Below are 22,599 nucleotides of genomic sequence, written 5' to 3' on the forward strand. Positions count from 1 at the left end.
CATGAGCATCAGACATTGGTTTTCAAAATCATGGGAGAATCAATCAGAAAATACGAGAGAGAATGTATTTCAAATGGCTTTGGAACGAGACAAGAATTCTATTTTAAAAAAAGAAAGTATGGGGAACTAATATTAACTGTGTACAATGAATTAAAAAAATGTAAAATTAAAATTAAAAATTAAATCATTAGTTATTTAATTTCAAAATTTGAAATTTGAAAATTAAGATTAGTATTTAAATCCATTACAGTTATTTCTAATCCACAAAACTCACGGTAATATCCAGTTCTCAGCTCGCGTCACTGAATTTTTTTGGCCGAGGCCGCCTTATCCTCTCACCGACACCGTCCTCATCTCCATTGGTCAGCCTGATGTGCCTCGACGCTCAGCCTAACGTCGCCTCTCTTCCAAGCCGGCTTCGCTTTTCCCATTTCTTCGAACCTCTTCTCATCGATGATTCTTCTTCTTCGGATCCAAGTATGGTTAGCTTCTTTCATGATTTGAGCCATATGCTTCACAACAGTGTCGTTTTTGTCGTGACTAGTCCTTCAAAATTATGTTTTACCACAATAATAGTTTTCTCTTTATTCAATTTATGATGATCATTTTACTAGGTATGCATATGGTTATTTTATTTTTACGTAGATGATTATTTTTATTGTATTGAGTTTAGTTATATATAATTAAAATATGTTAGATGTTCAATTCATTAGGTATGCGGATGATTATTTTTATCCTTAAGTGGATGATTATTTTTATTAAAGGTGAGTGGCGTGTGGCAAGCCAAGTAGCTATGATGAAATGGGATGATTATTGATGAAGGTGGGGTGGCCGCCGGTTGAAAAAGAAGAGAGTATTAGAGAATTTCAGATGGTTATTTTTTTGAAATAACTAATGAATTTTTTAAAAATTTGAAATTTAAAATTTGATATGAAATAACTGAATAAGAGTTTTTAAATTTATTATTTCGTGAGTAATTTTTATTTGTAACTCATATTGGACTAAATAAACAATCCATTGTATACATTGTACAAATGTCCCATTATCTTTCTAACGGAACTTTTAAAAAAATATTCTAACAGAACAATTTAAAAGAGTACGTACCCATCGTACTCCGCTCTATATATCACCTCTTAGTTATAAGAAGGTATACTTAATCTAATAAATATTAATCATAACATATAATAAAATAATTATAATTTACTTAGTTTATATTTAATCGATATATTGTGAAAAAATAAATACTATTACCTTTTTTAATTAAAGAATAAAAATGAAACACTAAAAAATTGTAATAATATTCAATAAATATATTCAATATTCTACTATTGCGTATTTAAAAGACTAAAAAATTTATTATTTAATAGACATACAATATTAGAATTTTTTTATCAATATCTATTATATATGTGTCACTTTGATTTCAATGTGTACATTTAATACTAAAAATAGTTAAAAATTAAAAAGAATATTAAAACGATCCTTTATCATTTGTTGAAAAGATAGAATACTTTTTATAATTTAAAAATTTTTAATTAATTCTCAACCATTTAAATAATTAACTTAGCAGTTTTTATTATTCTAAATGGATCCTTGATATATTAATAAATTACTATTTATATGGTCGTTCTTTTAATGATCGAGAACTAATAAATTAAAAATAGTTAGAAATGAGAAAGAGTATTTACTTAAAAAATATATTTTTGAAAACAAAGGTCGATATGTGGCTAGCAATTGGTTTGAGAACTTGTCCATTTACTTTAATTTTATTCTTTATAATTTATATTTTCTTTTATTTTTCAATTAGTTTATTATTATCTCATCACTTTTCCCACCTCCTATTGATTTAGAAAAGGCAATAGCCCAGGCGAACAAATTAAAATATCTATAATTAAGCAACCAATAACCATTGATCAACTCCATGCAAGAGCACTTTAATTTTTTTTTCAAACATAATAGGTTATATTTCATTAATTATTAAAAAATAAAATATAAAAATGTCCAAAAGCAGGACAGCATAATAAAAGGTGGGGATTTCCCAAAAACACTACACTGAAGGTATTCATCCGACGGTGCGTAGTCAAAAAACGAAAAAAAATCTTAAAGAAGAAAGAATGATAAATCCAATTGCATGCAACTAAGAGCTTGCCTCATGGAGATGACGACCTAAACTGGGAGTTCTTTGGATTTCACGGAGCAACTTGACAGAGCTTGCTAGAATGGCAGACGGCATAGAAGTAGAACCTTCAAAAATCAACTGGTTGCGAGCTTTCCAGCAGTTCCAGCAAATGATGGCAAGCAATTGAGGATTACGGTCAGCATTCTTCAACGGGTTAAGTATCTCTGTTGATGCAGTCCACCATGTCCAAAAGTCGTTAGAACTTTGAGGGGGAAGACAGTCACGAAGATAACTCTGAGACCATACGTCTTTAATTCTAGAGCAATCGATCAAACAATGAGTGACTGTTTCGGTTGCTTCATGACAGCAGGGGCATATTGGTGATATAGATGGGATGCCGTGATGAATCTGAGCAAGCACCGGAAGTCGGCCATGGAGAGCTTTCCAGATAAATAGCTTAATTTTGTGAGGCAAGTTCAACTTCCATAGATCAATCCACGGCTTTTTCTGCTGCATATAATTAGAGCAAAGCTCCAGAGGCGGATGGTAAAATAAATAGCCAATTCTGTAACCTGAATCTGTATCATATTGCTTGGATTTGTTCAAATCCCATTGTAATTTGTCCCTACCTTGCTGAATTTTAACTGACAAAATCCTGTTTGCAACGTCTTGGGGAAATAATTCTTGAATGAGATTCTGATTCCAATTCCTATTTTCAGTAATTAGATCTTTAACTCTTAGAACCAACTCAGAAATAGCCTGTCTATTTGGCATGTCAGAAATCAATAAAGGATATGGAGGAGGCAGCCAAGGATCCTCAAAGGTTCGGATATTCTCACCAGTACTCACAGCCCAATTAAGTCCTTTTTCAACAATCTTTCGACCTTCCAGTATGCTCCTCCATCCCCAAGAAGGTAAGACTCCAATTTCTGCCGTTATAGCATTACCATTGCTAAAGTATTTACCTCTTAGTATTTTGGATAATAAGGAAGTAGGCTGTGTTACAAGTCGCTAAAACTGTTTGCCTAAAAGCGCCAGATTTTGGATTCTGAGATCTTTAAATCAAAGGCCTCCTTCTATTTGTTTTAATTTGTTTGAGGTTAAAAAAAAAAGTTATATGGTCAAGTTTTTATTCTAACATGCCAAAGGAAATACAATTATGCATAGTTAGATGTACCCTTTTTTCCAAGCTTATATTAATTGTGCAATAATAATAATAATAATAATAATAATAATAATAATAATAATAATAATAATAATAATAATAATAAATCTGTTAGTCATAACTCGGTTTAAAAGGAACCTATGAACTTGGAATCCAACAAAATTAAATAACCACCTGCCAATTTAAATCAGTACAAATTTTTTTTGGTAAATCTCTCTAAACAAACCCAAACGAGTCATTAAGATGCAGTTATCGGATAATTAGCTAAAGTCGTTTAAACAGTTTCGGAAATGCCAATAATAATCAATAAAAACAACAATTTTATAAATATAATAAGATCTAATAAAAAGATGTACGTCATTTACTTTGAATATTATTTTTACTATTTTACTTATTTTTTAATTTGAGTATTAGAGTGTCTTTGTAAATATTTATCAGTGTTGTTCTTAAAAGAGTCGATGCATAATTCATTCACTCCAAAAAAAAAAAAAAAGAGTTGAAGCGTTAAGCAAGATATGTAGGAACAATAATAATAATAATCTCCTCGCTAGCTAGAACCACATGAAAGAATTAGACCAATAATATTGATAAGTTGGATATATGAAGGGAATCAAATACATATTTAAGGTTTATCTCCATACTAAAGTTATTGAGATCGGAAAAAGTAAAATAAAATAAAACTCAAAGCTTCCTCGAGTAAGACAATATAATGTGTTTCCAATTTATAATTTATAATCTAGCAATAGAAGACAACGATTTTCATTATAAAAATGCTGTGTATTGGTGCACGTGGAATCATCATATCAGTCAAATTATTTATTAAATTTATAAACATTAAATTATATATTTTTTATATGTAAAATTTCTATAAATATAAATACAAATTATTGTTAACTAAATATTGAATAAAAATAATTTATAAATATAGATATAAATTATTTATTGTTGGTAATGTAACATTGTTCAAATAATATTATTTATTAAATCCGTAAGTATCAAGCCGCAACAATATAAAGTACAATTTTACGTACCAAAGCACTCAATGCTTTAATGTACAAAGAGGGCACTATGATTTCATTTTTATTCAATTAAAACTAAGGGAATTGATTAATTAATTAAGCAGAGGGTTTCATCTCAGATTTGATGGCACCAACAAGCTGATCATAAGCTTCACTCCATGCTTCCTTCATGGCTGGTGACCACATTTCAGGCACTGCTTCTTTTATTGTTTCCAACAGTGCAAACTTTGTCACCTTTTCAAACATAAAATGCACATAACAGAGTCTTAGTAAATATGAGATGAGCAATGATGTTATTACATTCAAAGTTATGTTATTTACCTCATAATGTGCATCTACAACACCAACCCTGAAATGGGTAGCACCCATTTTTTTCAAGTTTGATTCTCTCACGGTCACTTTTCCAGCCTTTCGAAGTTGAACTGCTGATTCACATGTCTGCAATAACACAAAACATTAGAAAATGTAGTGACCTATTGGACATTATTTGTTCTTGGATTCAAATGGTGACAAAAGTCAAAGCAGGGAGCTTGCAAATTGAACTTATTACCATAACAAATACAGTCACGGCATGTGTCTTGAGCTTGGGATTCTGCTCCAAAGGAACTTTTGAGTCTTTCAAGAATGAAAACAGTTTCTGAGCTGATGGAGCAATCTCAAATATCCTACAAAAAGTTTGGTCAATTTATTAAATTCATTAATAAATTTAACTTTAATGCATTGTCAAGTGTTTTTCTCTAATCACGTAAAAATACTACTTTTTATATTAACTATGTAAATAATCATGAAAAGAGTAAATATGATTAAATAACTGTATATCAAAATTAAACTCTTGGTTAATTCTGATAGTTGATTAATACATGTTGTAAATAATAAGAATTTGAAGAGGCTAAAGGAGTTATCAAATGGCTTACTTAAGGAAAAACTTGAAACCAAGTTCAGCAGAATTCTTCTTCATAACATTCCATGACTTGACCACAAGAGCTTCTTGCTCTTCAGTGAATGCTCTTGCCTCCAGGGTGCTCATGATTCTCTAGTAGTTAAGAGTTTTGTGATAGGTTATGGAAGTGATTGAGGGGAACCTTTGATGTTGAAGCTTGTTGGTTTGGTAAAGTTTATATATAGTGTAACTTGGAGAAGAAGTTGGCTCTTCATTGCAATGGAGAGCCATTCCAGTATAGTTGGGTTAGTTGGCATGCTTTGTTTGTCAGATATGATTGTTTCAGTTAATTTTTTTTGTTGCTCTTATCTGATAAAGAAAAGTACTAAAGTAGCATTACTAGGGGCACAGAAAACTAGGTGCTGTAGTTGACTAGTTGTTAGTGTATGCAGCCCCAACTTACAAGAGAAACTAGACATTGTTTTGAACCATTGTATTGTGCCCATTTGCAATCAAAACTTTGGAAATTTGTACTTCTCTTCTTGCGTAAGCAATGACCCATGAAACTGGTCAAATTTGATTTCATGTTAGTTGTTTTTTATTGAATTGTCAATTAAAATATATGATTTCATGTGACAAGTTGACCTAGTCTTATAAGGCTTAAATTTTACTGATGATTAAGGTGAGTGAGTCAGTATTTATTTTTACTGAGACATGAAAACCAATATCAATCATTTGCATACAAAAAGGTTAATATCATCTTTTACAAACGACAAAATGTGATGTGATTATAGATGAGATATATACATAATTTTATTTCAAAAAATTCACTCCAAATGCAAATAAAGCTAAGGAGGCAGAAAGAACAAAAGTTAGAGTGAAGGGGTGTCCCAGCAAAGCAGGAAAAGAGAGTAGAAAACACATGACAGCTGTAGAGGATCAATGAGGTTGGTACTTGGTAGATATTACCTTATAAGCCACTTGAGCCACTAAAAGCTGATTATGCCCCTCAATGTTATTGCCTAACCCAATCCCAGAATGAACATCTTTGATGAACTAATTTATGCTAGCATTTCAGAAATGCAACTTCTGTGTCCACAACATTCTTCAATTAAGTCCCTAACTCAGTCATAACTTTTAATATAAAGGGGACCAAGAGTCATCTCTCACAAGTCAAACTAAGATGGAAGACAGAACTATCTCAATTCTAACCAGCTGTGATCACTTAGGAATTTGTGTTCTATCGGTTTTGTCAATTGTAAGCAAAATGTGTCATGTATGCACATCACTAATGATGAGCTCAACACCATCAAACAATTGAGATAAACAAAAATTTCTCACAACCAAAAGAAAAGAAAGAAAGAAAGAGCTAACTTTGATTAACTTCATTTACCTAAATTCAACTACCATAAACCATGACATCACTAGCCAACTTTGATTAACTTCATAATTTTTTTTTTTATTTTGATAAAGTTGCATATCCACAAGAAACAGAAACAAAAGACAGAGGGTGTTGGGTTGGGGGGAAGTGATGTGGTTAACCACATCCATAGTTTATATCAGGTGTTGAAGCAACAACCGAAAATGGAATTTCGACTCTCTCTTTCACAAGACATCGAGCTTCCCCATTTTCCATCACCAAAATTCTACCAGGCGGACACTGAGTAATTGATCTATGCTTCACATTCTGGGCAGCAGATCTTTCATTCTCATTTTCTGTTCTTTGACGCCAGCCTTGTACATTGAATCGGACACCTAACTTCCCCAGATTAGGCCCAAAGCCAGACACACTTAATATTGATACCACTCCAGCAACTGTAAGCATTGTTTTGGCTGCAGAAGTTATGAAATATCCCAACCCTTTTCTTAAACTTTTATCTTCATTTGCAGCATGATTTTGCTCCTTATCATCTAGGCTGTTTTTTGCCTCAATCATTGGATCGAGTGTGATTAACCCATTGCGACCGGACTTATTCACAGAAGGGATTTGCGACAGATACTCCTTGTCCAGAGACATGGAATATGGGGGGCGGCTTGGATACGGAGGGAGTAGCAGATCATTATTGGTTTCGACAGTTTCACTAGCAAAAGTGGAAGCTTCGTGTATCACATCCAATTCCTTACCCTTGTACTCCTTCAGCTTATCGATTAACACCTTACGACTGCTCTCAATCTCAGCCAACGCAATTTCTCTTTGATATCGCTGTTGTTGTTGTAGAACCTGGAAATTGAACACAAAAATTAAGATTCCCAAACATTTTATCAACCATACATAGAACATTTTCCCAGAGAAGACAACCAACAAAATCTTACATAAACATAACCACCAAGACTACAGCAATATATAACCACCAAGACTAAAGCAATATCAAGATTACAAGTCAAACATACCAATAAGCTTCAACAATAATCTCCATAGCACCTTATGAAAAAACTTGCAAACTAGAGTGTACACCTAGAATAATAAACTTGAATCTTGAAACTCAATTTCTAAACTCGATTAGGGTACCTAAACTGGTAAACTTGTATAACTGGTATAGCTAGCTTTATTCTTACAAACTGTAGCTAGCAGCATTGTAACAAATTCAAAATCTCAAACTTCCTCAGACAATTAAAAAGAATAACAAAAAAAGAAACTTTATCCAAAGAAAGAAACAAAGATAACCCATGTTTCTAATAAATGAACCATGACTCCCTTACAACTAGTAACCACAACTGAAAAATCCCCAAATCAGAAACCCTATTGAAAAATATTCGATTTTTAACAGAAGAGTTTTGTGAGGTAACCTGCAAGGAAGCAAGCTGGGTCTCCAAGGCTTCGAGGGCATCGCAAATTTTGAGGAGCATATCAGTAGCTTCGTCATCATCGTCGTCGGCGGCGGAAGGTGACGGGCCATTGAGAGTGAGAGGCGCGTGGTTAGATGTGGTGGCGGTGGCGGTGTGGATGCAATTGCTAATCTTCAATCTGAGTTCTGTAGCTCTGGCCAACACTAACCCTATTCCCTCTTCTTCCATTTCTATTTTCTCTCTCTCTTTCTTTGTGTTGTGGCTGTGACAGTGTGACCTAAGTTTCAATCAAAGGGGAGAAAAAAGAAAAGCGCCAAAAATACTCTCTTTCCTCTGTTCTTGTGTCGCTGTCTGAGGGGCAAGATTGTGAATTGTGAAGCTCACTCTTCACTCACCCAATTTGCCTTAGCTTCATACCAGTCATACAATTCGGAAACAGAATCCAACTTTTCCCTTTTCTCAAAATTCTCCCAAAGACAAAATATTAATTCCAATATCTTTCTTTTTTACCAAGAAGTAATATTTATGAAAGTAATTGTTGAATTTTTGCCCCAAAAAATTAGCTTTACAGTAAATAATATTTGTAGGCATTGGAAAGATTCATGGTAAAATTTAAGTATTTCCATTAATAAATAACAACAATAATAATTATTAATACAAGGAATAGTGCATTAAATGATGATATATGAAGGTTAGAAGGATGTGTAAAGCTTATGGTGAAATTTTATTAAGGAAAAGTTAGTCATAAGCAAAAACCAAAGGTGTGAAATTCCAATGCAGATTGTTGGGCAATGAGGCATTTGAGAGTGAGAGATGCTCTGGTGTACCATGATCATGTCCTTGCTATAAAATCTGGTCTGGACTCAAGCATTTTTACTTGTAATCAACTCATTCACAGCTACTCGAACCATGGCTTTGTTCAAGAGGCACACAAAGTGTTCGATGGAATGCATCAACGAAATGAATTCTCTTGGAATGCCATTATTATGGCCTACATAAAAGCACACAATTTGACTCGAGCACGATCACTTTTCGACTCTGCCTCCCACAAGGACTTGGTTGCTTACAATTCCATGTTGTCGGCTTATGTCGGCGCTGATGGTTATGAAACCGAGGCACTTGATTTCTTTGCTGCAATGCAATCTGCGCGCGTCACGGTTGGGATTGATGAGATCACTTTGACAACCATGCTTAACTTGACTGCCAAGCTAGGCATGGCGTACCATGGGAAGCAAATACATTCATACATGGTGAAAACTGCAAATGATTCAAGCAAGTTTGCAACAAGCTCTCTTATTGACATGTACTCTAAATGTGGTTCTTTTCACGAAGCATGCAACGTGTTTACTGGTTGTGATGGGATGGTGGATTTGGTTTCAAAGAATGCAATGATTGCAGCTTGTTGTAGGGAACGAGAGATGGACATGGCTTTGAATCTGTTTTGGAAAAATCATGAATTAAATAACATTGTATCCTGGAATACATTGCTTGTAGGACATGCCCAGAATGGCTATATGGAGAAGGCACTTGCCTTGTTTGCCGAGATGATTGAAAATGGTATCGGCTGCGATGAACACACTTTGGCTAGTGTTTTGAGTACCTGCTCTGGTTTAAAGTGCTTGAAATTAGGCAAGTGTGTTCATGCTTGGGTGTTGAGAAATGGTTGCATTTCAAATCAATTTATTAGCAGTGGCATTGTTGATCTCTACTGTAGGTGTGGGAATATTAGATATGCGGAGTTAGTCTATGCAGGAATCGGGATTGAGAATCCATTTGCAGTTGCTTCATTGATTACATGCTACTCATCTCAAGGTAACATGATAGAAGCTCAAAGGCTCTTCAATTCACTTACAGAAAGAAATTATGTTGCCTGGACAGCTTTATTTTCAGGTTATGTCAAATCACAACAATGTGAGGCAGTCTTCAAACTCTTCAGAGAGTATATATCTACAAAAGCTCTAGTTCCTCAAGCGATGATCATTATTCGTGTGCTTGGCGCATGTACAATGCAAGCAGCCCTTAGTTTGGGAAGGCAGATTCATGCTTACATCTTGAGAATGAGATTCCTTATGGATGAGAAATTGCTGGGTGCTTTGGTTGATATGTACTCAAAATGTGGGAATATTATGCATGCTGAGAAAATCTTTAGACTAGTTAACAATAGCAACAGAGATGCAATCTTGTATAATATTATGATAGCTGGTTATGCTCACCATGGGCTTGAAAATGAAGCTATTCAGCTTTTTGAGGAGATGTCGAAGAAAAGTGTCAAGCCTGATGCAATTACTTTTGTTGCACTCCTTTCGGCTTGTCGGCATCGTGGATTAGTAGAACTAGGAGAAAAGATTTTCATTTCCATGGAAGAAGAGTACAATGTAGTGCCTGATAATTACCACTATGCATGTATTGTTGATATGTATGGAAGGGCTAATCAACTAGAAAAGGCAGTCGAATTTATCAGGAAGATCCCTATACCGATAGATGCTACAATCTGGGGTGCATTTCTTAATGTTTGTCAAATCAGCAACAATACAGACCTTGTCAAACAGGCAGAAGAGAAACTGTTAAAGATTGATGTCGATAATGGGTCTCGGTATGTGCAATTGGCCAATCTTTATGCTGCCAAAGGGAAATGGGATGAGAAGGGAAGAATAAGAGAGAAAATGAGAGAAAAAGAGGCTAAGAAGGTTGCTGGTTGCAGTTGGATATATGTGGCAGATGGTATTCATGTATTCACTTCTGGTGATGCATCTCATACAAAAGGAGATGCAACATATGCAACTTGATTGTGCTTGAATGTAAATTTGTATTTGCCATTCACAGAACTAGTAGCTAAAATATTATTTTGGAAGTCTATTTTCCAACAGAAGATTTGTCAAACTCGGTGATATTGTAGAGGATATAATTTTCCATTTTGTGATCATATGATCACATTTCAATGCGGCATGGTTGGAGAAACCATTGCATAAATGAATTTATTATATAGTCTTTACACGTATATGCATCTCAATTCATTGCCAATATCATCTTTACTGCATATTGTCCAAGGTATTTTAAGAAAAATCATTTTATTCTGTCACAGGAAATCTTTGCAACTATGTAAACAGCAACATAGAATCATATGTTAGCAAAATGATTTAAAGTTTGACCGTCAAAGGAGCATGCAAACTTTTATGGAGACAGATATGTCAGAGTTTATTACTTTTGGATTGGAGCTTTTGTACACTTAGCTTTTGTCAAGGCAATTATTCATGACAAAAAGGTGGTGACCAACAGCTCATGTTTGATTACTTAAGGATCATGAAGATGGATTAATGCTTAGTGCTTATGAAATTTTGTGATTTTGTTATTTGTATCATAGTAAGATCATAGAAATTTTAGGAGTAAATGAAATTATTTTTCAACAATTCTCCATACCTTCTTATGCTACTTGACCCAAAAGCTACAAAAAATTGCATTAGTATTTCTGGATGGCAATACAGATTTCTACTGAGTAGACATTCAAAAAAACAAAAAAAAAAAAACTGAATTTGCGATTGATCCTGCAGCCATAGCAGATGTTGAGGCAAAGAATATACATCCATAGATTTGGAGAAAAAAAAGGGTCAATTCAACAATAGAGATATTCTTCAACAGTATAGTAGTCCAGGCTTCCATAGTTTTCAGATTGTAGCTTGCTATCCAATGTAAGATCATTCTCTGCTACAATCCCTTCCCTTGAAGTGTTGCCATTTAACTCAATATCCTCATAGACACAAAGGCAAATTATTATTCACCAATTATGCAGAGAGGCAGACACATTTTCTTCTTGCACATTGCACCTGTGAGATTACTAACCTAGTTCCTTTGACAATAGATAATGGAAAGTGAAGTTATGAGGGGCTAATTCAATGCCTTTCCAGCTTGTTTTAGACTGAAACTCCCTAATGCATTTCCTCTGAGAATCAGGTAAATAAGGCTTAACCATCTCCATCAAATCAAATGCTCCCAGACCTGAACTCTTTGCAAAAGACTCGACTATTTTCGGGACTACTATTTTCTGTTCCTTGGTTATGCTAGTAGTGGACAGAATGTATTCTTCTTTTGCAGATTCTAGCTCCTCAAGGACTCTCTTTGGTGTGTACACATGTAGCTGCGAAAATAACAGCCAAGCCCAGATGAGATTCTAAGATGTCTTGTAGCTACATAAATGCAAGAATATGTTTTAAAATATACCCATGACAATGGTACTAATTATGTTTTCTTGAGTTATCATGTGAAGTGGGAAATAAGACCAAACATCAAGGTTTATGTTTATACTAGTTAAACAACTGCAACTAATACAGAAAGATCAGAGGTATACCGCAGGATCAGAATGGCTTCCCGAGCAAAGCGCAAATATTAACAAAGGTTCTGGACGACGTATGGCGTATCCTTTTCTTGCATCTCTAACCTTGGATTTTGTCTTTGATGGAAACCACAGCCGCAGCCACTGTTTAAAGAAAAAATAAAGTTAATTTCTGTGATAAGGTAACAAGAACAGGTCTCTACTCTCTACAAAAACTAGTTTTCTTGCTACATGAAATAAGAATACACATTCTAAGTACAAGTTTCCAGAATTTTAGATTTACTTGTCCTGGACGAGGCAATCTGCACCCTAAAATGAAGTCTTGTATCTGGTCTAAGCTTATAGTATAACCCCCAATGTTATATGCAGCCTGAAATATTCACTAGCTTATGTTAGTGAGCATGAAAACTGAGTCAAATCCTTGCAGTGTTATGAGTGAACATCATACCTTAAGTACTGTAGACATTCTTTTAACATTATTGGCTGAAACTCCATATACTAATAAGGCCTGTGGAGAACAATGAAACATAGGGTAAGATTTGGTTTAAGGGCTCAATACCATGCACTAATTAAAGCAGATTACATATGTAGAAATTTTACATGCATTGCTAATGCATTGTGCACATTAATCCAAAAGGCTAGCTTCTCTTCATGCCTCATGTTTCTAGGATTAACTTCGTCCAATCGAGAAACAAGTGACCTGCAAGAGATTATAATGTCAGGTTTTTTACGTTTATACTAGTTTTGCTTCTTCAGCTTTCATGGTGAAGCTTTTAAGTTTTAATGCATTGTTTCTGGGTGAAAACATGAATTTGAATTAAAGGATAAGCACTATAAGAGGGCTCACCTGAATCTCCGTAGCATGTATTCAATCTCTTTTAGTTTCTGATCATCTGTACATAGTTGCTGAATCCTTACCATTGAGCAGTAAGGTTCACTAAATTCTTTTGATCCTTTGACATGGAAAGGGTTAGTGGAGTTCAAATTGAAGGATGAACGCTTCTTCCACTGCGATCCCAACTTACTACTCTGGCTCTCTGAAGAAAGTTCATAACCAGATGATGAGAATGAAATGGAGGATGAAACATTTTTAAGACCAAGAGAAGGTGGCTCTGAAAGTTCACAATATATGGCGGATATGCACTTAATCATCTCTTCAGAAAGCCAATTCGGCGTCTCTGGAACATTATCAACATAGAAATTCCCAAGATGCTCTCCCAGGCTGGTTGAACTGGATTTAGCACACTGAGCTTGCTGTCGAAACAAAATGTTGAAGGCACATATTATAAACAGTTGCATATGAAAATACAACTACTACTATACTTTTATTTATCAAACTTACTTCTAGCATGGATAATGGCAGAGAATGGTAGTTGTCTAGAGTTTTGCTCTTAATGTGCTCAGGAGAAGCTTCAACTAAGCATACTGATCGCTGAGATAGTTCTGAGTGACATCGATGAACGCTAGAGCCTAAAACGGTATCAGGTACCAGCTGGTTGTAATATTCCTTGACCTCACAGTTAGTTGAATTATTATTACTGGGTGAAATGTTACTATATTGCATAACTGTAGTTTCCTTTTCTAAGGTAGCACCTTCAACAGTTCCTCTTTCAATGTCAGAAGCTGTTTCCAATCTTCTTTCCTTGGTTGATAGAGTTGTAATTTGTTGATCAAATCTTCTCCTATACAAAGATAGCAAGTGTTGTTCCAAATACACAACTTCTAATTCCAATATTCCAATCTCCTTAATCAGTTCTTTGGCAGCCTATAAGATAAATACAATTCATAGTCAGAAACAAGACCAAACAAATTTCAATACATTTAGAGTTAAAAAAAAAAGAAAAAGAAATCTACCTTAGGTATTGAATTTTCTAATGTAGCATCCTGTGAATAAGGTAGGTAACATGCTTTCTCTAATGCACGCCTTATCACAAATTGTTGCTGTAATCGTTTTTGAAGCTGCAGAATCTTCAGAAATACACAAAAAGCTAATGAATATATACATAAAGAAAGACACATCATTCTTTGACTCAAATCTAAGTCAATAATATTTTTACCTCTTGAGTCAAAGAACTTTGAAGATCCATATTATGGTATTGCCTCTTCTTGGATTCAATGCTTTGCTTGAGTTCTCCCAGTTCCTTTTCATGATAAAAAAGAAAGAAAACTTCCATAACTGAAAGTCATTATTCTAAGATGCTCATAAAGATTTGAAGAGACAAAAAGAGAGATACCATTTTAGGGTGATAAGAAGGTTGAATGATGTTCTCTACTTGTTCTTCTTCCATGGCTCTAATTTTCATTGGCTCACTGCCACATGGTATCAAAAAGTCAACAAGAGCAAGTTTAGACAAAGAAACATTATTAAAATTAACACTGCTGAAATCTCTGCAGAAGTTCAAACAAGTTGTTCATTGGGCCAGGTTTGGCATGCAGATAAAAACAATAATAGAACCTTCATTTCTAAAACTAACTGCTGATTATATTATATATATGTCCTAAGCCACATGACATCCAATATAAGAAACTATATACTGTCAGATTAATTTAGCATCATGTTCCTAAGAAACAAAAAGATTCTATAATTTAATTGATATCATTTTGGTTTTTTACATTATTTCTCGACTGACTGAAGACTAATTTATTCCAGATAATTTATTATTAGTCATTTATTTATACAGACAATTGAAATCCAACCAGCTTTTAAGTTATAACTTAAGAAGATATAAAAGATAAAATATCATTTTAGCCCCTTAACTTTTTTTTATTTCCAAAATATCCCTAATTTTTGGACGAATTTAAATTAAATAAAAAGAGAAAATGAAATGCACCGTTGGATTTGGCACCTTCACTGAACCTCTAAACCCTAACTCATCTTTCCGTTTTGCAAATCCCTCTTTCTCAATTTCGTGAAAGAAACCCTAACAATCCCAATTTCCATGGCAAGGTTCACATCCTTCTCATGGAGACCCTCAATCACAATCCCAATCCCAGTAGCAGGCCCTCTCTTTCGTCGCCGCAAGCAATTTTTGTCTGTCAAACCTCAATTTCTTCACTCTCCGAAACCACAACGACTCCTGGTATTTGCAGCGAACAACGAGAAGAAGGAAGAGGAGAATAACGAAGCCGTGAGGGAAGTGGAAGACAAAGAAGAACAGAAACCCAGTGGTTCCAATGGAGAAGAAGAAGATGATAAGAAGAATTTCAGCAAAGAAAGAAGAACAATTTTCAGTTTGAGTTGGAATTCCCTTTTTGACCCTGACCCAGACAACGTGCTTGCGCTTGGGTTGACCGGGATTCTGACATGGGCGAGTGTTCAAGTTCTCTGGCAACTGTTGTTCATCTCCTTCGCCATTCTTGTCGCTGCAATCAAGTACTCTTTCATTGCTGCTCTTCTTCTCTTCATTCTCATCACTCTTCTCTAAATTTACCTGCTTTAATTTGTTCTTTGATCCTATCATGTTCATATGCTACAGAGAATTAATTAATTGTGTATAGTTAATATTGATCTTGTTGTTAATGAAGAGTAGATTAATTGATCATTTCTACCATTGATATTTTACTAGGTAGGGTAGAGTAAGGTGAAATTTTTGTCTTTTAATTCTGTAATTATTATTTTTGTTTGGTAAATTCCTCCAATAATTGACCTTTTTTAACGAAACGATCATGTTAAAATTTGTTGTAATGCTAAGGACGATTTTGATTTTCAACACACAATTTTAAGGACTAGAACAGTACCAATGAGACATTGTTTGTTTCAGAAATTAATGTGCTGGAAGACAGAAAATATGTGTCATTAGAGTAAAGGATACAACTTACTGAAAAAAGAAAGAACAGGAAAATCTTCAATGTTAATTTTCTATTTAAAAAAAAAAACAGTTAAAAATGAAAAATAATAACCTGATGGAGCGCTTGTGAGTGGAAACTGAAACGGTTGTTGTTGTTGTTGTGGTGTTCATGAAGCTGAATTGCTTGAAACCAGAATGGTGCCACTTTATGTTGTGATGCATGTTTTTGGTGTCAGAATTTGGCATAAAAACCAATCAATGAATGCACCAAAACAACATTAAATGCTGCAGATACAAGGGACCAGATATTGACAAAGTATCATAACAGTGACAATGTAACATTGTCAAAATGGAAGATACCTCCAAACAACATTAATTCAAAGCATAGCTTTTGCTTACAACCAGCAGAGTCATGGAATGAGACTTCTCACAAGACTACTTCTTGAAAAGCTGAAACCAACTTTGGTGCTTATAAAATACCATATGGGATCTTAATTATTTATATGTCAAACACAGAAATTCACTTGTCCCTTAATAAGCAAATGGTGTCTTCAACCATAATTCTTAGAGGAAGACATTACAGGGGTATATTTGTGATGTCTGCTTTATCAATCTATGAATATATATATGAAGTTCATAATATATAAGGCCACCACTCACATGAAGACAATTTTACGTGAAAATCGTTAAATGATTCAACATATTTGACTAAAACTGTTATCTTGTAAAGATATATAATATACAAGATAACTTTACATGAATAGTTACTAGTATATAAATAACATATAGTATTATTATTATTTTCTTTGGTATTTTGACTAGTGACATAATGCTAACCCACCCCTTTTGAAGACTTTTTTTTTTGTCAAAGTTATGCCTTTTTCATTCCAATTAAAAGAAAACATTGGGATTACAAAAGAAAGAAATGACAAGAAACAAGAAGGCTAATAAACTGAGATTGAGATACATTCATGGCTTAGATTAGATTGTGCTATCAACAACAATCATGGAAATATATCACATGCATGTTTTAAAAGGGATATACCTACTTTATTTGAAGCTTTTATGCTGGTTACTAGCTTTTTTATTAAAAGAAGCAAATCAGTAGTTTTTGGATTTCTTTTTATCTTTTGTTACAATGTTTTTGAAAGAAGAGAGAGCATTGACCATTTGATTAGTAGAAAGCGACAAAAAAGAGTGTGGTGACTAATATGATAGTTTCTTGTTGGAGAATGCAATTACATAATCATGGAATCCCACTCGTGCAACTTGGTTTCTTCTCTTTTTATTGCCATTCAAGGATCAAACTCCCATGTAATGCCACTTCACAACTCATCATTTGCTCCATCCCTTAGATTATGCTTAATTATGGTAGAGGATCGATTTAGTAAAGTTTTTATTTAAATTTTTAAAAGTATAAATATTTTATTTTGTATTTGTATTTTTTAGCTTTGACAAATTAGAAGTGTTTTTTACTTTTTTTTTAAAAACATTTATGAAGATATTTTTCAAACTTAATTTGTCTTTTAAAGTTAAAAAATGGGTTAAGTACGATTTTGGTCTCTAACGTATAGGTCGAAAATTTATTTCGTCGTCGACCTTTTTTTGCTATAAAATGGTCCTGAAAGTTTCAATTTGTTTTAAAATCGTTCTTTTTATCAAATTTTTAATTTTTATTCCAAAAATATCCCTAACTACAAAAAAAACGTTGAATAAGGGGGAAACGGGGAAGGGGGAAGGGATTCGCGCGGGGGACGGGGGGTGGGGGTGGGGGTGGGGAGTTGGTTCAGGGAAGAAGAGGGGGGAAGGGGGAAGGCCGTTGCTCCAATTTGCCACTGCTGCTCATCGTCATTTGGTGGCTGGATCTCGTCGCTGCTCCTCTGGGCTCGGCGGAGGTGCTTGATGGCGGTGAATTCTGGTTCGAGACAAGAACAGGGGAAGGCTCTGGTGGTGAGTCGAGGGAGGAGAAGAGGTCGCGCTGTGATGGTGGCACTAGGGTAGCGCGAAGAGAGAAGAAGAAAAGGGTTGTGGCGCTGTGATGGCGGATCGGCACTGTGATGGCTGTGATGGCGGTTTCGGGTGGCTCGTCGGCTTCTGCTTCTGCTTCCATTCTTCTTCTGCTTCTGTTTCATTCTACTTTTGCTTCTATTATGTTGTTGATTTTTTATTATTGTTGCTTCTGCTTCTGATTGATTATATTGTTTCATTATTATTGTTGTTGTTCTGCTCCTGCTTTTGTTTCTGTTCTTGCTCCTGCTTCTGCTTGATTTTATTGTTGATTCATTGTTGTTGTTGTTGTTGTCCTGCTCCTGTTTCTACTTAATTACATTGTTGATTCATTGTTGTTGTTGTTTCTAGTTCTGTTTCTGCTTCTGCTTGTGTTTGTGCTTGTGCTTCTGTTTCTGTTTGTGCTTGATTTTGGAGAAAAAGGAGAAAGGGCATTTTGGTCAATTTTAAAACTAAGTTAAACTTTTGGGACCATTTTGTAGCAAAAAAATGTCGGAAACAAAATAAAATTTTGGACTCTACGTTAGGAACCAAAATCATACTTAACTATTAAAAAATCTAATAAAATCTTATGTATTGATGAACACTAAAGTATAATAAGAAACTTAATAATAATAGTTAGAACTTGGCAAGTTTTAATTTGACTTTATATTAAAGTATAATAAGACTCTTGATTGTTAATTATTTATATAAAAACAAAGTTTACCTACTAATTAGACTACTAGAACCTTTATCCTCCTACTACAATGGGAGATGAAACCGTTGGCTTAATAACTTTACCACCTACTCTTAACCGGTTCGCATGGAAAGCTCACTACTCAGGCCAGTAAGGTAAGGCAGCAATAATTATTATTAGTTACTAATTTTGGCTAAAGACTTAAAATGATAAATAAACAAACTGCTCCTCTAGGTAGACAATAAAAAATTTGAATAATGTGTCGGTCCAATAAAATTTAAAAAATAAATAAAATATTCTACTCAAATTACCCAATTAAAAAAATTCTATTTAGTAATTCAAAAAATGTAACCATCCATTATATTCTAATTTATCAAAGCACCAATTTTTCTCCCAAATCCTCTACCGTCTTCGTCGTCGCTTGGTCGCCAACCAGCCCATTGTCACCGTCGAGATCTTTCTCACCGTTGCTGGTTCGTCAACAAGGACCCTCATCGACACTTAAGGATAACCATCCACTTAAAGATAAAAATAATCATCTGCATACTTAGTGAATTGAACATTTAACATATTTTAATTGTGTTTAACTAAACCCATTCCAATCAAATAACCATCCATATAAGAATTAAAATAACCATCCGCATACCTACTAAAATGACAATATAACCATAATATGAAACTAACCATCTACATCTAAAAATAGAACTTCCACCACTTATCTTGTTGGATTGTTGACCATCCACAATGCATAAATTGATAAAGTTGCCACCTAAAAAGGAGGAATTGCCACTCCTTAATAAGGATGGGGATTAGAAACTCCATCACTAATAGCGGATTCCATCAACAATTACGAGAGGGGAAGGCACGCGTTGCTATTCGTGGCTATGTCTGAAGCGACTGCGGATGGACAACAGTGCGGGTAAGGTTGCGCCAATCTGGGCGTGTGAGTGCGGTGGCGTCGGCACGGGTTGCGGAGGAGGAGGGGCTGCGGAACAGGGTGAGTCTACAGCGTCGTGCACAGGCAACAGTGTTGGGATCGTGTCTGAACGGCGTTACAGGAAAACAACGTCGTTGTGTTCCGTCGGAGATGTGCCTTCGGCATCGATGACGAGTATTGGGCGTGCACCGGAATTCAACGACGGCAAGTTTTGGGGGAGGGGTCGACAATAAGAGATTACGGTGAAATTGGAAGTAACTGTCAATAGTTTGAATGTGCTTAATTGCTAATCTTAATTTTTCAAAATTTGAATTCTAAAATTAAATAATTAATTAAGATTCTGATTTTTAATTCCTGCTACACATACAAGCCTTTTTGGCTTACAAGCTATACAAGTTGGTCCAAGTCCAAGAAAAAACACGCGCACCACTCCTTCAAAATCGAGCGTCCAACGCGTTCCTTAATCACTCTTCCACAACACGTTCGTTATGTCGCACTCTTCCTCTTCTTCCTCAATCAAAACGCAAACCGTCAAGATATCGAAACAAACTACGATTCTGCAGAAACGTTCTAACTCGTCACAAAGAGTAGAAGAAATCAAGAAGAAAAGATACAAATCTCCATAAAAAATCACCAGAAAAAACGAAGAAACATTATTCAAGGTACTGTTTTACTGCTATTCTAGGTTTTTTTTCTAGATTGTCTTTGCCATGTGCCTCATCCTTAACCAGCAAAACATTAAAAGCTATCTCCCCCATATTTTGGGTGTTGGGTGTATTTCTTAAATTCTTTGGGTGTATTTCTATAATCCTTTGGGTGTATTTCTGTAACCGTTTGGGTGTATTTCTGAAGTTCCATTATCTTCAAAACAATTTCAAAGCTTGATTTCAGAAACCATGAAAATCGAAAAAAACACGAAGCAAGAAGGAGATCCAACAAATTTGGCAAGAAATTCGAAAAAAGAAACGAAATCTTTTGAAAAATGGAAGTTATATATTTGTGCGTTAATTGATTTGAATTGATTTAAAAGTCTATTAAAGAGGCACGTAAAGCAGCGGGTTTAGTGAGTTTTATTCTCTTCAAACTTAAAAACTTGTAAGCGCAAAACACTTGTATGTAGAGATTAATCCTTAAATTTATTGTTCACTATTCTCATTGTCATCCTATACCTTTCTATAAACGAAAGAGTAATGTTCTCAAATTATTAAATTGCGCATAAAGTGTTCTTCAAATTCGTTAACAACAAAAATACTCTCAATATTTTACAAGCATGACTAAAAGGTCTTAATATTTGTATTCTTAAATCAAGTATCGCAGGTTCAAATCTTGTTTTGTGTAATGTGTATGCAGCAACTCATTGATCCGAGACAAACATTAAATAGAGCTCAAATTTATAACGAATTAATTCTTGACGGGCTGAATTAAAAAATACCATAAAAAAAATATTTGTATTCTTAAAATTCAGTTTTTTTTTTTTTTACGTTTTTTAACTTTTTGTTAATGACAAAACATATTTAAAAAATGAAAAAAATTTAGAGATCGAACTTTTGTCCAATTTTTTACATGCACATTTTAAATAGTTATTTAAATATCACAAAATTTTAAATTGAATGTTCAAACGGTTTGTCAAATACAAAAATAATCTCTATTTATAAAAAAGTACTTTTAATAATTTTTATTGCACTTTAAAAGATTTCAAATGTATTTTTATCGTGTTAACAAATTTAAAAGATATTGTTATCAATTTTATAATTCAGATACATATATTTAATAGTTTACTCTAAACAAAAATAAAAAGGATGTTCATAATTATAAAAATTTATGGTTTATTTTACAAATATCTCAAGATAAATAAAAAGAATTTGTTATGGTACCATCTTTTTTTTTATAAGAGACTAATATTGGCACAGGGAAAAAAAAAAATTTAAGTCAGTTTTATTTTCAAATAGAAATATTCTTTCTTTTCTTTTTAAACAGATTTTTTTCAATATTTTCATATTTATTTTAATTATAAAATAATTACCTAACAACACATAATGATTTTAAATACAAAGAAAATTTATCATAATATAAGATAAAATATGGTCATGTTTGCACCATATATTATATATAGGAAAAAATTTTAAGTGTATCGAGAACATTAGTGTTCTAGTTGTTTTAACTGTTGATTTTAATTAATATATATTATATATATTTTTTATAATTCAGATCAACAGTTAAAATAACTGAAACACCGGTGTTTTCGGTACACTTAAAACTCTTCCTATATATAGAATTATAGTGTTAGCCTAAAGGCTTGACCCCTCCACCATATGAAGATGGGGGAGAATTGAAGAAGAAAATATATTAAGACTGGTGACAAGTTATGAAAAGGGAGACGCACTTAAAAGGAAAAAGAAAAGCATATATCCTCAAAAGGGCTGAAAGGTTTATTTGTCAAAGTTAAGAAGCAGTGTTATTACTTATTAGATTGTTATGAAATGACTGGTTTTGGTGGGAGATAGATAGCAAAGATATTTGGATACAACTAATTCTTCCATGCATTGTCAATGCCTTTGGTTTGGTGGGAGAAAAAAAGAAAAAAAGTTTATTGCCTTTTGTGTCATTAATATTGGAGAGGGTGCCATACATGTAGGGATATAAATTAAAGTAACACATAAAATAATGTGTCTACTGTTTATGTGTACTGTAAATAGTAAATACAGACATGGGTAGCATAATTGATATTTATTTTATTAATAATCTGGTTATGTGCATATAGACATAATTACATTAGGCAAAAGAAATGCTTGTTCAACACACATGCATAACCATCATTTTAATACTTTGCTTCAAAATGTTATTCATTCACTATTCACTCTCCATGTATAAATGAAGTGAATGACAAAAGAAAT

At 33.9% G+C, this 22,599-nt stretch overlaps 5 protein-coding genes across 7 annotated transcripts; 2 read left to right on the forward strand and 3 right to left on the reverse strand.

The window, feature by feature from the left end:
- Window positions 1–4,243: 4,243 nt before the first annotated feature.
- LOC107628932 (anaerobic nitrite reductase MHB1) lies at window positions 4,244–5,544 on the reverse strand. The gene is made up of 4 exons (XM_016331574.3): window positions 5,218–5,544; window positions 4,854–4,968; window positions 4,625–4,741; window positions 4,244–4,537 (listed from the first exon to the last, which is right to left on the reverse strand). The coding sequence occupies exons 1-4, from the start codon at window positions 5,328–5,330 to the stop codon at window positions 4,400–4,402; spliced, it is 483 nt and encodes a 160-aa protein (XP_016187060.3). The 5' UTR covers window positions 5,331–5,544; the 3' UTR covers window positions 4,244–4,399.
- Window positions 5,545–6,616: 1,072 nt separating this feature from the next.
- On the reverse strand, window positions 6,617–8,433 carry PDV2 (plastid division2). Its single transcript, XM_088509355.1, has 2 exons — window positions 7,971–8,433; window positions 6,617–7,404 (listed from the first exon to the last, which is right to left on the reverse strand). The coding sequence occupies exons 1-2, from the start codon at window positions 8,196–8,198 to the stop codon at window positions 6,721–6,723; spliced, it is 912 nt and encodes a 303-aa protein (XP_088365481.1). The 5' UTR covers window positions 8,199–8,433; the 3' UTR covers window positions 6,617–6,720.
- Window positions 8,434–8,612: 179 nt separating this feature from the next.
- Window positions 8,613–10,965, forward strand: LOC107634085 (LOW protein: PPR containing-like protein). Its single transcript, XM_016337665.3, has one exon. The coding sequence runs from the start codon at window positions 8,762–8,764 to the stop codon at window positions 10,754–10,756; it is 1,995 nt and encodes a 664-aa protein (XP_016193151.1). The 5' UTR covers window positions 8,613–8,761; the 3' UTR covers window positions 10,757–10,965.
- A 401-nt stretch (window positions 10,966–11,366) lies between these two features.
- Window positions 11,367–16,747, reverse strand: LOC107628929 (ternary complex factor MIP1 leucine-zipper protein). Of its 3 annotated transcripts, none has more exons than XM_016331570.3 (11): window positions 16,198–16,747; window positions 14,532–14,607; window positions 14,355–14,438; window positions 14,152–14,265; window positions 13,640–14,062; window positions 13,145–13,551; window positions 12,898–12,997; window positions 12,746–12,805; window positions 12,581–12,667; window positions 12,313–12,441; window positions 11,367–12,102 (listed from the first exon to the last, which is right to left on the reverse strand). In XM_016331570.3, the coding sequence occupies exons 1-11, from the start codon at window positions 16,329–16,331 to the stop codon at window positions 11,803–11,805; spliced, it is 1,914 nt and encodes a 637-aa protein (XP_016187056.1). In that variant the 5' UTR covers window positions 16,332–16,747; the 3' UTR covers window positions 11,367–11,802. The 3 variants fall into 3 exon arrangements, with proteins under 3 accessions (XP_016187056.1, XP_020973606.1, XP_088366160.1); XM_021117947.2 differs by lacking the exon at window positions 16,198–16,747 and adding an exon at window positions 15,129–15,263; XM_088510034.1 differs by having other exon boundaries at window positions 11,924–12,151; window positions 16,198–16,447.
- Window positions 15,237–15,839, forward strand: LOC107628930 (uncharacterized). Its single transcript, XM_016331571.3, has one exon. It carries the CDS (start codon window positions 15,237–15,239, stop codon window positions 15,720–15,722), a length of 486 nt encoding a protein of 161 aa, XP_016187057.3. The 3' UTR covers window positions 15,723–15,839.
- Window positions 16,748–22,599: the final 5,852 nt, after the last annotated feature.

Source organism: Arachis ipaensis, chromosome B3 (assembly GCF_059453495.1).
Source record: "Arachis ipaensis isolate K30076 ecotype BB chromosome B3, ASM5945349v1, whole genome shotgun sequence".
In the NCBI taxonomy this organism is placed as follows: Eukaryota; Viridiplantae; Streptophyta; class Magnoliopsida; order Fabales; family Fabaceae; genus Arachis; species Arachis ipaensis.

Bases quoted from the DNA above. Each gene is read 5' to 3' on its own strand.
- LOC107628932 (XM_016331574.3), bottom strand. From the start codon at position 5,330: ATGAGCACCCTGGAGGCAAGAGCATTCACTGAAGAGCAAGAAGCTCTT. The intron at 4,742-4,853 runs GTAATAAGTTCA...GTGTTATTGCAG, and splicing joins CCGTGACTGTATTTGTTATG to ACATGTGAATCAGCAGTTCA. The intron at 4,538-4,624 runs GTAAATAACATA...ATGTTTGAAAAG, and splicing joins TTGTAGATGCACATTATGAG to GTGACAAAGTTTGCACTGTT.
- PDV2 (XM_088509355.1), bottom strand. From the start codon at position 8,198: ATGGAAGAAGAGGGAATAGGGTTAGTGTTGGCCAGAGCTACAGAACTC. The intron at 7,405-7,970 runs GTTACCTCACAA...TTCAATTTCCAG, and splicing joins CCCAGCTTGCTTCCTTGCAG to GTTCTACAACAACAACAGCG.
- LOC107634085 (XM_016337665.3), top strand. From the start codon at position 8,762: ATGAGGCATTTGAGAGTGAGAGATGCTCTGGTGTACCATGATCATGTC.
- LOC107628930 (XM_016331571.3), top strand. From the start codon at position 15,237: ATGGCAAGGTTCACATCCTTCTCATGGAGACCCTCAATCACAATCCCA.
- LOC107628929 (XM_016331570.3), bottom strand. From the start codon at position 16,331: ATGCCAAATTCTGACACCAAAAACATGCATCACAACATAAAGTGGCAC. The intron at 13,552-13,639 runs GTAAGTTTGATA...TTGTTTCGACAG, and splicing joins TGCCATTATCCATGCTAGAA to CAAGCTCAGTGTGCTAAATC. The intron at 12,442-12,580 runs GTAAATCTAAAA...TTCTTTAAACAG, and splicing joins GATTGCCTCGTCCAGGACAA to TGGCTGCGGCTGTGGTTTCC.